Source organism: Meles meles, chromosome 15 (genome assembly GCF_922984935.1).
Source record: "Meles meles chromosome 15, mMelMel3.1 paternal haplotype, whole genome shotgun sequence".
Classification (NCBI taxonomy): Eukaryota; Metazoa; Chordata; class Mammalia; order Carnivora; family Mustelidae; genus Meles; species Meles meles.
The window spans coordinates 55205885-55223405 of NC_060080.1; the positions used below are offsets into that span (position 1 = coordinate 55205885).

A 17521-nucleotide genomic window follows, 5' to 3' on the forward strand; every position below is an offset into this window, starting at 1 on the left:
GGATTCAGAATAGACTAGTTTCAGTGTCAGAGATGGAACCTGCTAACATGTCTGTATTTTATGCAATATACACAAGGCTGAGAGAATATAAATTGTGTTTATCTGGGAGATCTGTAGGATGAGAAGGACCAAGTAGACTTGGCCCTTGTGTCTCTTGCTTTGGTCAATAACAGAGGCTAACCAATCTTTCACAGTGCCTAGTTTTTGAATTTCTGATTTAGGTTCACAGTACATACTTGTTGAATGATGGTAGTCTAAATTGGCTCAAATCTTCACAAAATTATGGGTTATTCTAAATCTACTGAATCCCATATAAGTCAAATTCATTCTTGGTATTTAATCCTCAGCCAAAATGAGAATTTGATTTTCATTGAGTATGTCCAAAGGACATACACAACAATGCAGTTACAGTGATTACCTCTAAGAAGTGGAGTTAAGGGGGAGGAATTTTTTTTTACTATTTTTTTTTACTACTTTTATTTATTTACTTTTTAAAGATTTTATTTTATTTATTTATCTGACAGAGAGAGAGATCACAAGCAGGCAGAGAGGCAGGCAGAGAAAGAGGGGTAAGCAGGCTCCCCACTGAGCAGAGAGCACCATGCGGGGCTCGATCCCAGAACCCCGAGATCATGACCTGAGCCAAAGGCAGAGGCTTTAACCCACTGAGCCACCCAGGTGCCCCTTTTACTACTTAAAAAAATGAGCATATCTTAATTTTATGATGAACTAATTAAAAATAATATACCTAAAAAACATAAATGACACATTTTAGCTTAGGGAGTTTTCCCTGTTTTAGAAGGTAACATATTAGTATATAAATAGCAACATATATAAGAAACTTAAATAGCAGAAGAAGCAGCGCTATTTCATGGTCTTTCCTTGAAGCATTTACCGTATGAGACAATTTGTTATGTTTTAGTTACTTTTCTTTGTTCATCTGGACACAAAGTAGTTCTTAGAAAAAATAGAGAGAGGGAGAGACAGAGAGGCCGAGGGCATGTCTCTGAGCCTCTTAGAAAAGATGCACCCTTATCACGGAAAAATAATTAATTACCACAAAGAATAACACTCTTATGTGAGAGGCGTCAACAGACTGCTTTAAAAACACTACAGCTTTTTATAAACTATTCAAAAGATTTGTCAATAAGGAGTTTCTGACCACTCAGAAAACATTATCTCCCCGTCTTTCATACACATAAGCCTCAAGATTATCAAGAATTTGAAAATGAATAAATGGTTAAAATAGTTGCAAAATGTTTTCTTCACTAGCCTTATCACACCTCTCCCATCGGCTCCCCGCGCCCCAGCCCCAATAACTTTCTTCCTTATGCTCTACCATTTCCCATTACAGCCTGAATGTTCTGGGAATGGTAATTGCCACCAAAGTAGATATAGCCCTACTAAAGGGATACGTGGGCAATCTATCTTCGAATGTGTTTCAAAAACAAACACTGGGCACCCCGTCAAACGGCAGCTTGGAGGATTTAAGGAAAATACAGAACTGGGTGAGGAAGTCTTTGCGGGAGTGGGAAGCAGTCCTTCCACTCAGCTGTTTTGTGGCTCCTCAAGCCTCAAGCTGTAGCCAGCTTTGGCTCTTCTTCCCTGCCTTTCCAATTTGGCTCCTGACCCTGCCAGCTCATACTGGGGTGTGGGCCTGCGGGTGCTGCACCGGGGTGACAACAGCCTAGATGCGCCGAGCCATTTTGTAGTGGGTCCAAGTCGGTACACTGATGCAAAGATAGCAATCCTCCTGAGAAAACGGATACTCTTCTAGCTCCAGGGCTCGGATTTTCCTCTTTTTTTGTTTTTGTTCTTTTGGTGCGGTGCCTGGGAGGCTCTGACACCTTAAGGCCGCTCATCTGCGGCTCCTCCCCCACGAAGTTCCTACTCCTGGAACCAAGTACGCCTTCGCCCACAGCTCGGGCACCCCTCGCATTTCCTCCTCCTCCTCCCTATCCAGCCTTCCTCCCACCTGCCCGCCTCCAGCCACATGACAGGAAGGGCTCCGCCACGCGACGTCACTGACGTCCGCGCCCCCGTCCCTGTCCTCCCCCCGCACCGCACGCAAAGGGCGGCCCCCGGTGGGGAGAACGTGGTCGCGCGCTCCGCGATCCCCAACCAGAGCTCGCCAGAGCACCCCGGCGGCCGCCGCGGAGCCCGCGCGCGGGTTCCCGGATGTGCGCTGCTCGCGGAAGCCCCGCCCCCCCGCCGGCTCCGCGCGCGCCCCCGCCCTCCGCCCCGCTGCGCTCCGCTTTCCCCTCCCTCTCCCGCCCTCCCCCTTTTTCGTGCCTTGAGGTTGCGGGTCAGCGCGAGCCACTGCAGTGAGTCCGTCACGGCTCCGGCGCGAGCGCTAGGCTGTACCCCACGAGCCGCCTGGCCCCCTCTCCCCCCTCTCCCCTTCCTCTCTGCCTCTTTGCTTCTCCGCCTCTCCCCTTTCTCGCTGTCTCTCTTCCCTCTCTCTCTGTCTCCGAATCTCGACCTTAATTTCTCTTCTTCCCCGCCCGCTCCCGTGTGCCCAGTCACCCGGCCGGCGCGGGCCCCGAGGCACCGCCTCCCTTCCCCCAACCTGCACCCCCTCCCCCGCGGGCGTCCCGAGGGCCGCAGCCGCCACAGCCCAGCACAGCTGGGCCGCCGCCGCCGCTTCCTGCGGGAGCCCTTCTGAGCGCCGACACTCTTCTCCCGCGCGAGCCGCCAACCGCCGAGCAAAATGGTGAGACCTTTGCTTCCCCAATGCACCATCCCTCCTCCGCTCGCCGCTTCCAGGGTCGGGGGCGAGCCTCGATACCCCCGGCCGGCTTCCCCCAGTGGAAAATTCGAGAGACCCGGCCCCGCTGGGGCCTCGGAGGGTCCGGGAGAGCCCTCAGCGGCCCGGGTGCGTTGGCGGCCGGCGGCGGGTGGAGGCGGTGGGCCGGCTGCCTGACAGGACCGCGGGGCCCCCGGGCCCCCGCGGGGCGCCCCTCCGCCTCCTCCCTCCGCGCGCGCCGGCCTCGACCCCCTCCTCCCCGGCCTTCCGCCTGGCCCCTCGTCGCCCTGCATTACTTCTTTCCGGACCCTCTTGCACGTGGAGCCCCCCTTCCACCCCCAGACTCACTCCTTCAACTTCGGGCACATTCCAGAATTCTGGGGAAATAATAACGTGGTAAATGGCTTTTTATATAAGACCCATTTTCTCTCCAGAGCTGTTCTCTCTCCCACTCCATTTTCCAGCAGTGAGCCTTCACAGGGATCCTGCCACTTACTTCTCCCCTCTCCTGTTAGTATTTTGGTGCTGTTTGCAATCTTATGGGGTTTCTTTCGCCGCTGCTTTTCTCTCTGCACTGGCGAACCGGAAAGGTCCAAGGTGTATATTCCTGAAAACGCAGTCTCTAACTCGGTCTTTGATACATGGGGATACTTGTTTTCAACGCTTTCTTGCTGTCCACGGCTTTTCGTTTTCTTTGTTACCTTCCTAAGTCTCTCTTGTGGTTGTTTTTGAATCATGGCGATTTAAATTTGTCTTTCCTTACCCTCGCATTAATCCCTAGGTAGAATTAATTGCTGTAGTGTTTCAAACCGACGCTAGGGGTGTGTCTCCCTCCTCTGTCACTGTAGCCAAGAAATCAACGACGCCCTTTTAGCCTGTTACCTTACCGGTTCCCTCGCCCCGGGTAGCCGCTGCAGTTTCCTCTCTGCAATCGCGAATTGTATGCGTAGTAGGAAAAGTTCGCAGGCCTCTTCCATATGTATCAGATATTCAGACATGTGATTTGGTTGTTAGGCTTTTTCCAAGAGTCTACCAACAGTTGTCAGGAGATTTTTTAGAACGATTTTTTGACGTTGGGTAATTTCTTGGATTGTATTTCACCCTGTATGTAGAATTTAAGTGTTTCAAAATAGAGCGGTGGATTAGCGAAGTGAGAAATCCTGTTGACGGCAACTTAAAATCAATTCGATGGGATTGTGAGGGAACAAAGTGAAACTAGAAAATTCAAGTAAGTCAGCTTTTATTTAAAATAGAGGACAAATGATTAAGTGCACTTATCAGTATACTTAAAATCCACGTTAGGATAAGAAGAGACTTAATAAATGATTAGTGAGTGATATATGGAGGAAATTTTTCCCTGCCAACTCGGGAGGCAACTCAGAGACAACTTTGGCCCCCAAAGTTAGAAAACTACTTTTTTTCCAGAGTACAACAGAAAACAGTTTAGATCAAGGCCATTAGTAGTGCAGTCTTTTTGTTGGCATAGGTTTTTTTTTTGGAGTTGTGAATTGCAGTTGAGTGCTTTACTGCCACTTCTTTATGCATATATTTTACTTGAATGTCAGGATCTTGAAGATCTTTGACCATTGCAGTAAATGTTTTTACCATCATTTGTAAACAATAAGTTGTGAGGAATAATGATCCAGCCTTTTGTTGCTTACGTGTTATACATAAGAATGAGCTGGTTTCCAAGTGGGTTTTTTTTTTTTTTTTCTGTAGTGTCCCCTCAGGAACCCCCCCCCCCCACCCCTTTTTTTGATCAACAGATTGAATTTGGGAAATTCTTTTTTAGCTCTTAAATTTACCTTCCTCATACTCAGTGTTTTCTTATCTTAAAAGAATATTCTAAGGTTTACCTTTTGATATTGTTTCCTTCTAGGTCATTATTTCCCTCTTTCCAGTTTTCTTTTCAGTATTTTCTTTTTTTTTAAAGATTTATTTATTTATTTGACAGACAGAGATCACAGGCAGGCAGAAAGGCAGGCAGAGAGAGAGGGGGAAGCAGGCCTCCTGCTGAACAGAGAGCCTGACGTGGGGCTCGATCACAGGACCCTGAGATCATGACCCGAGCCGAAGGCAGAGGCTTTAACCCACTAAGCCACCCAGGCGCCCCATCTTTTCAGTATTTTCTGATTTACTCTTCTTTCTTCTGCCATTCTCTCAATACCATTTCAGGACCTAGTTAATTTGTTGTGACATTGGCTTCCCAACCTTAGAATTATTTCAGTCTGTTGAATGCAGCACTGGTTTGAAGGTATCAAGACCATACCTACAGGTCAACTCTGCTGTATGGGATATTAATTAACTCACATAATTTGGGCTTTGGAGTGATCTGGTTCATTTTTCTAGTTAATTGAGCCTAGAATTCTGAAAATTTTCACTCCCTTTGGAAAACTTTATTATAACTCTTACTGAGTAGCATACCATATTGACAGTTTTGTCAGTGGGTTTTAATTTATGAATTAACTTACGAATATCACTGATTAATTCAAGTAAGGGGTTAGTAAAAAGTTTGGATTGAACTTACTAACAATCTTTTCCGATAGGTATTTATTTTAGTTGCTGTGTTAAAAGTGGTTTATTTCTTTTTTACCTGAGAGTTAAGTCTTTCCCTCCCTCCATCTCTTTTTGAATCTTAAACTGCTGAGCATCCAGGTGGCATGAAGATTTTACGTACACACACACCTGAGTACCGAGTTTCTAGGAATATCTACCCCCCTCCTAGTTGTCTGATAAAATTGTGTATGTTTACTGAAGTAAATAACTAGATGTCTTCACATTTCTTTTCTCTGGGTAGGCATCTGTATTTTAGATAGAGTACTTCAGAGTTACTGCCATGCAGAAAAAGAATAAAATGATTGAAGGGAAGAATGTTTGTTTAGGTCTGTATGATTGAAAAGTCTCCAAGTAATTTTTGGAGGAGTAAATTTTGTAGGGGCGTTATTTTATTTTATTTTCTATTTATTTTAATTAATTTTTAAAGACTTTATGCATTTGAGACAGAGATAGAGAACACAGAGAGTGAGAGAAAGAAGCAGACTCCCTGCTTAGCAGGGAGACCTATGTAGGGCTCATCCCAGGACCCCGAGATTATGACCTGAGCCGTAGGCGGATGCTTAACTGACTGAGCCACCCAGGCCCCCCCTTTAAGGGCATTTCTAGAAACTTAGTTAACTTTTCATGCATCAGAAATAGTTTTCACCATGTACTTAGTATAATTTAAAAATAGGATTTTATTTTGGATGCATATATCAGTATGGTGTGTAAGTAATTGGCTTTTTAAAAAAATTTCTTAGGAAAACCTTTAATTTTATAAATGACATTTTTATGTCTTTGTGTTTTTAAACTTTTTATTAAAATTATTTCCACAATCTGGGGTGCCAGGGTGGCTCAGTTGGTTAGGCATCTGCCTTTGGCTCAGGTCCTTATCCTGGGGTCCTGGGATGGAGCCCGCATTGGGCTCCCTGCTAGGCGGGGAGCCTGCTTGTGCTCTCTCTCTCAGATAAATAAATAATAAAATCTTTAAAATAAAATAATTTCCAATCTGTAAATAGAATTCAAAACATTTATTGCTGTCCGTGATACCTGCAGTTGGAGTTGCATACAACGTGTTTTAGTTCAGATTCTGTGACAAAGGCTGTATAGCAACAACAAAGTAAGCAACCTCTGTACTATGACCTGTAGAATTAAAATTTACAGTAGTCATGGGAAGAAAATTAAACTGTTCATTATGTCCCATAGTGGATGAGAAAATTAAAAGGGCATAGATTGTAAGGTAAAGAAGCTGAGGGTCAGTCAGCAAAGCAGTGTGAGGGACAGATAACTGTGGGTAGATCAGGCATTGTTCTAGGTAGTAAGGCAAGCAAAAGTACATGGCATTAAAAGGACGTCAGCTTGGGCCAGGAGAATTAGCAAGTCAGACCATGGGCCCAGAGGCTGGTCAAGCAACAGGGATTCATTCATATCACAAATACTTGTAGCTTTTGTCTGTTGTTCACTCGTTACTGTGCTTGGTTGTCGAAGATATTAAAATGACTAAGGCGGGTTTCCTATCTTCATTTAAGTCTAGAAACTAATCAAATGCTAGTAGGTATGAAAAAAGTTAGTCCAAGTTACAATATGCGTAATGCACACAAAGCCTGACAGAAATTGGGGAAAGAGCAAGACCAGTTTTATCTGGGATTAGGGAAAGTTTTATGAAGGAGGTGAAAATTAACTTGGGTCTAAAAAGGTTATTAAGATTGCAGAAGGCAGAGTTGGAGGCATCTAGGAAAAGATTCTTTAAATCCTGGAGATAGAGAAAACATTATTTGGAGCACTGATACTTGGAACAGCATTGTCAGCATCATCTGGGAACTCGTTAGGTCCTACCTGGACCAGCTGAATCCAAAACTCGGGGGATGGAGGCAAGCAGTCTAAATTTTATAACTTTCCAGGTAATTCTGTTATATGCTAAATTTTGAGAGCCACTATTTAGAAAATAGCAAGGAATATGTTTATTTAAATTTTAATTGAGTATCTGTTAATATACCTCACACTGACTGTACAAACATAAGACACATTTGTAGTTTCCAAGGAACTTAATTACATGGAGCAAACAAGGAAAACAACTATGCATTGTGGCCCTTGTTATTAACAAACTAAACGTGGTGTGCTTGAGTACTTAGTAGGGGTGGGGTGCCTGGCTGGTTCAGTCAGTGGAGCATGTGACTCTTGATCTTGGGGTTGTGGGTTCAAGCCCCACACTGAGTGTAGAGATTACTTTAAAAAAAGAAAAAAAAAGTACGTGGCAGAGGAGAGGTTTAATCCAACTGGGGTGAGGGTGGGGCAGGGAGATGAATGGCACCCAGAAAGCTTCCTCAAGAGAGAGATGGTGTCTAAGCTGAGTCTTTTTATTTTTATTTTTGGAACAAGAACCAAATTTTTTATTCATTTTTTGTGTTTGAAGTATTCCTTGAGGACATCCTTTGCCGTATATCCTTTGCCATATCCCTTAACTACCACACAACTGCAGCCAGCCACTTCATGGGGTTTTTCCATCTCTGTCAGTTTACAGAGGCCTGTCCATTCATTTTGTTCTTCTGTCATCAAGCTTGATTAGGTTGATTTGGTGTTCAGCACAAAGGGCCTCCACCAACACGATATACATAGGCTCATCACAGTTGGATGCAAGTTTACAAAGATGGGCTTGGTGTTTGGCTAAGTCTTTGGCACCTTTGCCAGTTCCACGTGCTTGGCCATTGTGGATGAGGGCCGTCTTCAGCACCTCTTGTAAAGCAGTATTAACATCCATTATGCCTTCAGCAGCAATGCCTTCCTTGGCTATGGTTCCATGGCGGTGGATTACGAGTGTAGCCGAATCTTAACTGCACCCAAGCCTTTGGCTCTGTGAAGCTCGGTGGTGGCAGGGAAAGAGCTGAGCTGAGTTTTAAAAGGATGAGTATTTAGCCAATGAGAGAGGTGGTATAGATAGAGAACTTTATGTTTAAAACCATAGAGGCATAATATATATAAGCCAGTTCAGTATGGCTGGAGGGTGGAGGGTTAGGGTGGAAAGGAGAAAGAGGGTGGTCAGTTAGATTGAGGCAAGATCCTAGAAGAGTTTGCATATCATATGGAGGAGTTAAAATTTTTTTCCTAAACCAGTGGGAAACTATTATTTTTAAGCAGGAGAATGACATTGTCTCCTTTGTCTTATTAGAGAGATCAGCCTGGTGGCCATGTGGATAATAAAATAGGATAAATGAATATAGATATTGTGGCCAGTTAAGAAATTGTTACAGTACTAATGTGAGAACTTAAAAGACTATAGAAACAGTGGAAATGAAGAGGAGAGACCAGGTATGAGACACATTTTGGAAAGTAGAAGATAGGACTTGGTGACTGTTGGATTGTAGGAAGAAAAGGTGTGTACAGTGTGTGGCTTCTGGCTTGGGTGACTGGACAGATGATTGTGCCATCCATTCAGCAAATATTTATTGAGCACCTAATGGGTAAGATTCAGTTCTGTAGATATAAGAAATGTCCTGTCCTCAAGAAACTTGCAGTTTGCTGGGATGACTGTCGTATTATCTCCAGCATTCTCATCATTTGGTAATTAATACTTGGAATGCTGTATTGCAAGATTCTGTAAGTTCAGTAGGATAGAGCACTATGAAATATTAACGCTGCTTACTGCATAGATATCGTGGCCTAGGATAGAGGAGACTTGTTAACCTGAAGGTAGGAAGAGGTAATATATGTTAGAACAGTGATTCTCAGTGTGTGAATCCTGAACTGGCTGCATCAGCATCATCTGGGATTGTTTCAGAAATGCATGTTCTGTACTTAGGAGGTATAGGAAAAGGAGATATGAGAGAGTAATGTTGATTTCTGTTTTGGACATGCTGAATTTAAAGTAGTTGTGGATTGGAGCACCTTGGGGGCTCAGTTGGTTAAGCGTCTGCCTTTCTGCTCAGGTCATGATCCCAGGGTCCTGGGATGAAGCCGTGTGTGGGGCTCCCTGCTCAGCCGGGAGTCTGCTTCTCCATCTTATTCTCCCTCTGCCCTCCCCTCACTGCTTTTTCTTTGTGACTCTCTCAAATAAACAAAATCTTAAAAAAAAAAAGTAATGCTTGGGTCATCGAGGTGGAAAGGGCGAACAGGTAAATGGATCTCTGTGTCTGGAGCTCAGAAGAGAACTCTGGATTAAGATTAAAGATTTGAACATTGTCTGTCCAGGTCTCTTAGTTAGTAGTTGAAGCCATGAAACTGGATGAAATCCTATGGAGAAAGAATGTAAAATGAGAAGAGGGTAAACCCTAACATTGCATTTAAGAGGTAAATAGAGGTTGAACCATCCCCAAAGGTTATCTGAGAATAAATTGCCAGAGAGTGTTGGAAAATTAGTAGAGTGATGTCAGATTTGAAGGAGTCAGCAAGTGCCTAGATATTACAGAGATCAGGAAAGAGAAGAATTTAAAAGTTTATCTTGGAGACATCAGGAGAGTTCTGGTGACCCTGGCAACAGTACAAGAAAACACCATTTTGTACTGGTAACAAGAAAAGCCAAGATGCAGTGAGTTGAGGGATGAATGGGTGGCCAAACATTGAGTATAGATATTCTTTAAAATTTTGACTAGAAAGAGACCAGATAAAAGCTATGGAGTTTAGGTTTGAGGAAGAATTTATTTTGTAGTAAAAGGGATAGCCTGGAAAGAGGGAGTGTGGTTGAGGATTCAGAGGGAGAAGATGGAGTTGTTAATAGTTTGAAGTTACCCAAGAAGGTAGGATGAAATAGGACTCTCCTTAGGCAATTTAAGAGATTTTTTCTTAAATCTGTTAACAAGAGAGGGAAGGAAATAAAAATGAAAACTGTTATAGAGATCATAATCTTTAAGACAGAACTTCACTTAAATTCTAGGTAATAGAATTTAGATTGCAGGGGAAAGTAAACACTGAGAATGCAGAGGCCTTGTCTTTGTTTTTTTCATTGTTCTATTACAAATACATGTTATATATTGGATATTAGGTAGTGTTTAAAGAAGGAATATGTGAATGAGTAAGTGGAATAAACTAGTGAGTGCTGATGAGACAGTGGAGGTAATGAGTGTCAGTTCCTTTTCTGAGACATTTATTTAAAAAAAGGTTAACCTTACTGGTTTACAGTTGGGGTGAGTTCTATTTAGGATAGCAGATGTTGTATTCTTTATTTTCAAAGATTTCACTTATTTGAGAGAGCGTGCGTGGGAGAGCACAAGCTGGAGAGGAGAAGCAGAGGGAGAAGCAGACTCCCCGCTGAGCAAGGAGCCCAGTGTGGGGCTCCATCCCAGGACCCTGGGATCATGACTGAGCCAAAGGCAGACGCTTAACCAACTGAGCCACCCAGGCGCCCAGATGTTGGTATTCTTTAGATTTATGAGAGAAGCCCACTCAAGGGAGCCGTAAGAAAGGATAATTAATGGAATGAGTCCTAGAATGAGTACTAGAAGTTACAGAAAGAAGAGGGATAAAGGGAAAGAAGGGGCTTCAAAAGATAGGGAGAAAATATCAAAGAGTGAGGTGAGTAGGCCATGGCAACAGATAGCTTTAATGGAGTTCATGGGAGGTGGCCTAAATTCTCTCAGTTATTAAAGATAGTTTGAGGCAAGATCATCTGAAGTTGAGATTAAAGGCTGAGGCAAATGAGGTGAGATTGAGAGAGAGGAGTATGGAAAAGAATTTTAATACTGATTTGGGGGAGATTTGATATGCAGTTAATAGGATATTAAGTAAATGTTATTAAATAATAAGTGGACCCAGGAGTGAGCACCAGTGGGTCAGTGACCTAGGGAATGAATCTAAGAAAAAGGAGTATTAAGAAGAAAAGAGGTTAATACTTTGTCAGTGTTTGTTTTAATAACTTCTGACGAAGTTATATAGGTCTAAAAAAACCCATTTTCTGAGTACAGATTTTATATAAGGGGACCATATAGTTGTAGATTGATAATCTTAATTTTTTTTTTTGAAGTTGTAAAGACACTGTTAATACATTTGCTTAAAATTCAGTTTATACCAGAAGGTCTAAAATGGCAAGTGAGCCTCTTTAGGGCATGCCTTTTTCTTGTATTGATCACTGTTGAGTTTCTTGTGTACTTTAATGAAAGGGAGGGTTTTCGGGGGGGGGGGGGCTTGTATTCTTCCTTTTTTTTCTTTTTTTTTTTTTTTTTAAACTTGGGACAGTGTATGGATTTATTAATTTCTTTATAATTTAGTTCTTATGTGAAAGATTATAAAGGTCAACTTGAAAGAGATTTTTAACAATACCATGCTCTATTTGACTCATTACAGTTAGTTTTATTCCAAGGTTTTTAACTATTTCATTGTAAGCATGACTCAACAATTGAGCATAATTTTTTGATCAGGTAGCAGTTTTGTAATGACTGAGTTTTAACAAGGTTTTAACTATGACAGTATTTTGCAAAATTACTCTTCAGAGAAAAAAAAAAAAATTAAGTAATTTCTCCATGCAGTGTGGGGCTTGAGTTCATAACCCTGAGATCAAGAGCCACAGCTCTACTGACTAAGCCAGCCAGTCCCCCAAGAAAATATTTTATTACAAAATTTTTTGTACTTGCTTTTTCCATTTATCGCCTTAGTAAGTGTTAACAAAACGAATAACCATTTCTTAAAAAGAGAAAATGATCTCCAAAGTGTAGTCTATCAAACATCTATTCTATTTCAGGCTTGCCAGATTAAAATTACTTCCTCACTTTTATACTTCCAAATAAACCTTTTATTCAACAGCTCACATCTACTCTCCTTTTCTGAATTTTCTCCTTGAACTCCCATACCCTTTTTGTGGTCATGAGTTGACAGCTAATGCATAGATCTGGCACAGGAATAAATTTTGAAATGAGGTATAACTAATACGTTTCTGGATTTGTCTTTGGTTTTTATAATCTTGTACTATAAAAATTTTTTTAGACATTTGGAGATTTCTATAGGAAACCTTTTAAAATTTAGCACTGAAAATTCAGCAGTCCATAGGTTCTTATAGGTTCCTTCCTTAGAGTTTTGTTTTGTCATTTAGAGCCCTTTGTTAGGGGTGTCACAAGGAGGGCCATGTGATAATCTATTGCTATCCCAAAAACATTTCTGTGAGATTGACACTTTGACTTGTTTTGGTAGCATTATTAAAATTACCTGTACTCTAACCAGTTCTCTTTTGTCCTCTGTAAATAATACATAGTATTAATTTTTGTGTGTGAGAATTAGATATGCATTTTGAAACCTAAGTACAAGACTGTGAAGCACAGCGACCTACAGAAAAGATCAGATCTTTATCATTGGCCTTAATGGAGCTGTTAGCACTTTTATTAATCTTTATTCTGTCTAGTTTCAAGGCTGATACATATATATTTTTTGTCTTATCTGCCTGAGTGTGATGCCACAAGGAATCGCCTGTTACAGGCGTGCAATAAGCTGGCATCCTGTAATATTAATTTACTTGTAAGGCAATCTTTAATAAAATTTGGAATGTCAGGAAAAACAAGTGCTAATAGGTAATAAGGGAAGTCGTGATTTTGTATCTATATATAGATATATCTATATTATATCTATATATAGATTTTTATATCTATTTGTGTTGCAACTGTTTTCCTAACAAATGGAATTTTATGAACTATAAACTAATTCATAATAGTCTTTTTCAAATAAATAATGAATTTATGAACAATCAGATTACTTACACTCTGTTGCCTTGTGTGGCTGTCACTATCTTTACCAGCATACTTCTTGACTCTTTTATGACTCTTTTAATGCTCATTTTCTTATTTTCAATATACTACAGTCTAGATTTGTGATGTGCTATTTAGTAGCCACATGTGATTGTTTACATTTTAATTAAATTAATTAAAATTAAATAAAATTATAAATTCAGTTCTTTAGCCACACTAGCTATATTACAAGCACTTGGTGGCTCCTTGTATCTAGTGGTTCCTGCATTCGTGCAGATACAGAGCATTTCTGTCCGTACAGAGCAGAAATTTTTATTAGATAGCACTTGTCTAGAATGATTATGTATCTGCAGTTCACTGAAGAGTTATCGGGTTGGCAGTAATCTTCTAATACCAGCATGGAGTTGGGAGTTGCAAAGATTTGAATTTAGATTCTAGTTCTGCCATTCATTGGCTGTATGACCTTGAACGAATACCATAAACTCTTGACCTTATTAGTAGTGTAAAATGGGAATAAGAGCACCTCAGATTGTGGTGATAATAGAGAGTATTCAGAAATCCAGTTGGTACTCTTTAAATGTATTTAGTTCTTCATTCTTCTTACTTGAGTTTTTGGTAATGTTGGAACTTGTTGGAAACTCTTGGAGTTCTTTCCTTTTTTGGCATCTGTGACATTTTCTGCTAGTTGCTGTTCTACATCTCTGACCATTTTTAATCTTTGTTGGTAGCTTCCCATCTGGATTTGGTCCAAGGCCCTCTTAAATATTGATTGTATTACTTTCCCATTTAAAATGCTATATATTATAGGATTAACATCACCTTAACATGGCACATGGACTCGGGCTCTCCTTGTTGTTTACTTCAGCTTTTTCCATGTTCCTGCTTTTTCTCTAAACTCTAGCAACTTGGTCTTGTTAACGTTTCATTCAATATTGTATTCTAGATTTATTCTGCCATCCGTTTAATCTACCATCAGTCTTTTGCATAGGCTATGTTTGGAATGGTTCAAAGTGCCTCAAGGAAGTAACTGAGCCTCCCACCCCCACGCCAGGTCAGACTGTGTTCCTCTGTTACGCCAGCTGCCAGCATAGATCCCACCATATTATAAGAATTTAATAAATATTTGTTGAATGAGTGAATTGAGTGAATATATATATTCTTTGTTTATTTCCAAAGTTCCATCATCATCTGTGTATGATGATTCATACTTGGAGCCTGCATTATTCTTTTCTGCTCCAGTCCATGGATCTGACTGCTTACAGGATATTTATCTAAATGAGGGTGTTTGTCAGTCACCTCAGCTCATCATAACTAAAACCACATTCATTCTTGTCTTCCTATTCATGCTTCCATTATTCCCTAGTTTTTCTTCCTAGAAACAGTATCTGTTCATTCACTCCTATCTGGAAACCTGGTATGCCTTTTTCTCCCCTTTACTGCTATTGAAGTCTTAAGCAGTCATCAGTTGCATCTTGTACTGAAAGAGTATAACATAGGAATACGTGGCCTGACCTGGTGTGGGGGTGGGAGGATAAGTCACTTACTAGAGGGATTTTTTGAGGAGTTCCACCTTGGTTCATGTACTGTTGATAAAGAGGAAAATATATTTACAATGTTCCCAGTGTATTAATGCTTCTTGCTGTTAAGTAGTGGCAGCTGAATCCAAAACACTAGCAGCTAAAAGTGGCAAGCTATTGAAGAATAACAATATTGTATACTATCCATATAGTCCACATTCTTCCTCTTGACTCAGTGTGAGTGAATTACAGATTCAACTGTTTGAACAATTTATTGCATAATTCCCTCAGATGTTTGTCCCTTTTTCTTTTGTTTCTTTAACTTAGTTTCAAATACCCCTTTTTTCTGTTACTTTGATCTGTACCTTTAGAAAGTGCCATACTGATTAGTTAGCACATCTTTAACTATACTTAATTAGGATTTTTGTTGGTTTTGTTAGTACTCTGAATGCATAGGCTTTTAGTGTCTGCTTCCAACTCTTTTCCTTAAGTCACGTTATTTATGTATTTTTTTAAGTAAGCTTTATGTCCAGCTTGGGGCATGAACTTATGACTCTGAGATCAAGAATCGCATGCTCAACCGACTGAACCATCCAGGTGCCCTAAGCCATGTTACTTTTAATGTGTAGTTTTAAGAGCATGAAGTTTTTTCAGAAAGATAAGTATCATGTTATAGCAAATGGTCTTCCCTTTTAGATCCTCCAGTGCCTTTTGAATCAGCTTCTTTATCCCTATTGCCACTGGCATTGTTAGGGTTTCATTTAGATCTTATGTGGATCATTTCTGTAGCCTACTTAATGCTTTGCTCTTTTTGCCTCCAGTTTCTTTCTTTTTCATTCTGTCTTTCATATTGCCACCTGAGTTTTCCTTCTGAAAAGGAAATCCATGTCACTGCCTCATTTGAAAGTCAGTGCTACATCTTACATTAAAAATTTTAATTCCTGGGTTGCCTGGGTGGCTCAGTCTGTTAGGCATCTGCCTTCAGCTCAGGTCCTGATCTCAGAGTCCTGGGATCGAGCCCCACATTGGGCTCCCTGCTCAGTGGGGAGCCTGCTTCTCCCCTTTCCCTGCTGCTTCCCCTGCTTGTGCTCTGTCAAATAAATACAATTTTTAAAAAAGATTTTATTTATTTATTTGACAGAGAGGGATCACAAGTAGGCAGAGAGGCTGGCAGAGAGAGAGAGGAAAGCAGGCTCCCTGCTGAGCAGATAGCCCGATGTGGGGCTCCATCCCAGGACCCTGAGATCATGACCTGAGCTGAAGGCAGAGAGTCCTAACCCACTGAGCCACCCAGGTACCCCCAAATAAATACAATCTTAAAAAAAAATAAAAAAATATAAAAACTTTAAAAAATGTAGAGTCCTTTGCTGACACTCATGTTCTGATCCTTATTTATAGCTATCTTTATGCTATAACCAAGTCAGACTACTTAGTTCTCAAGTGCCTCATCTTTTTTTTTTTAAACTTATTGGAGCTTTTGTTTTTTACTTTTTCTTCCATCTGCCCTGTGCTTCTCCTTTGTCTGGCAGACATCAAGATCCTATTCCAGGGGAACCTGGGTGGCTCAGATGGTTGGGCGTCTGCCTTTGGCTTAGGTCATGATCTCTGGGTCCTGGTATCGATCCCCTCATGGGGCAGGGGAGCCCACTCCCCACCCCCCGCCCCCTGCTCATGTTCTCTCTCTGTATCTTTCTGTCTCAAATGAATAAATAAAATCTTTAAAAAAAAAAAAAAAAGATCCTATTCCAGTGGCATTCTGTGAAAACTTTTCCAGCTCCCTCCAGCAATTAATGGCTATTTGGAAATAACTTTCATAATAGTACATATCATATTTCATTGTGTTTAATTGCTTCCCCTAACCTGTGGACTCCTCTAAAGCAGGGGATGCATTTTTATTCATCTTTGTAAAGCTAGTTACCATTGTAGTATCTCTCATGGAATATAAATGTAAATGATGGATACATATAAGTAGACAAGCCAGCGGAGGTGCAGTTGGGTTAGGTATATTTATCGTCTAGGGCTAGGGAGGTTTGTGGAAGTCCTATGAATAAACAATTAGAAAGCTTAAGTGCATTAGCATAATGGGAAAGCTACTGGAAAGGAAACTATAGATTCTAAAAGTTATAGGACTTCTTTTATGCTTCAAGATTTTTTTACGTATCTGAGTAAATTTTTAGTTGCATTTGAGAATGTTATTTCATTTGTTAAGTGGTAAGTAGACTTTTTCATAAATGAAACTCAGAATCGGTAAATAACATTTTTATTAAGCTGATTTATCATAACATTTTTGTACTAGATATATTCTAGAACAGCTGATAAGAAATGAGACTATTACTTTAAATCTTTGATTTCTTAATTTAGTGAACATCTATGTTTGCCTTCTACACATATCAAACTTAGTGCTGAGTACAAAGGTGAAAGAAAAAAAAAACTCCCAGAGACTTCACATCATAGACTGAGTCAGGAATATGGAGGAAAAAATATTTGTATGTAATTAAAATTAAAATACAGTGGAATATATAAATATATATATATATGTGTACATACATATACTCTGATAAATGTTTCAATAGCGCCATTATAAGGTGCTAGATTTCTTTTGATCACTTTGCTTGCCCAGCTTGAATTTGACATGTAGTAGCTATTGGGACATTTTTATTATTCATTTGGTTCATGTTACTTACAGATAATGTGAAACAGTTAAGTGCTGAGAGAATAATCATTTTGTTGTTATGTTAAGATATAATATGATGTGGTGGAACATGCAGGGTTAGAGAATTGGAAGATCTGTAATTGAGTTTGCTGAATGGATACACACACACGAACAGACACAAATAAACACGTTTGTAAAATGGCCACCAGACTGATTTCATAGTTCTTGTGGGTATTGAGTAAGGTAATTACCTAAGATGCTTGGTAGAATGCAAAATGCTGTTTAAATTTTTATTTTTATTTTTTTTTATTTTGAATATTTTATTCTATTAGAGAACGAGTAGGGGGACCCCAATGCGGGCTCCATCCCAGAACTCTGGGATCATGACACAACTCGAAGGCAGATGCTT

General features: G+C 40.6%; 1 protein-coding gene and 1 pseudogene across 1 annotated transcript in view; one reads left to right on the forward strand and one right to left on the reverse strand.

Annotated features, from left to right (window-relative positions):
• The first annotated feature begins 2201 nt into the window (after window positions 1–2201).
• PPP3R1 (protein phosphatase 3 regulatory subunit B, alpha) overlaps window positions 2202–17521 on the forward strand; it is a 73879-nt gene continuing 58559 nt past the window's right edge. Inside the window, exon 1 of the mRNA XM_045979392.1 lies at window positions 2202–2713. Coding sequence (XP_045835348.1) covers window positions 2711–2713 — 3 coding nt within the window. The 5' untranslated portion in view covers window positions 2202–2710. The remainder of the gene's footprint in view (window positions 2714–17521) is intronic.
• On the reverse strand, window positions 7663–16359 carry LOC123926141 (annotated as a pseudogene).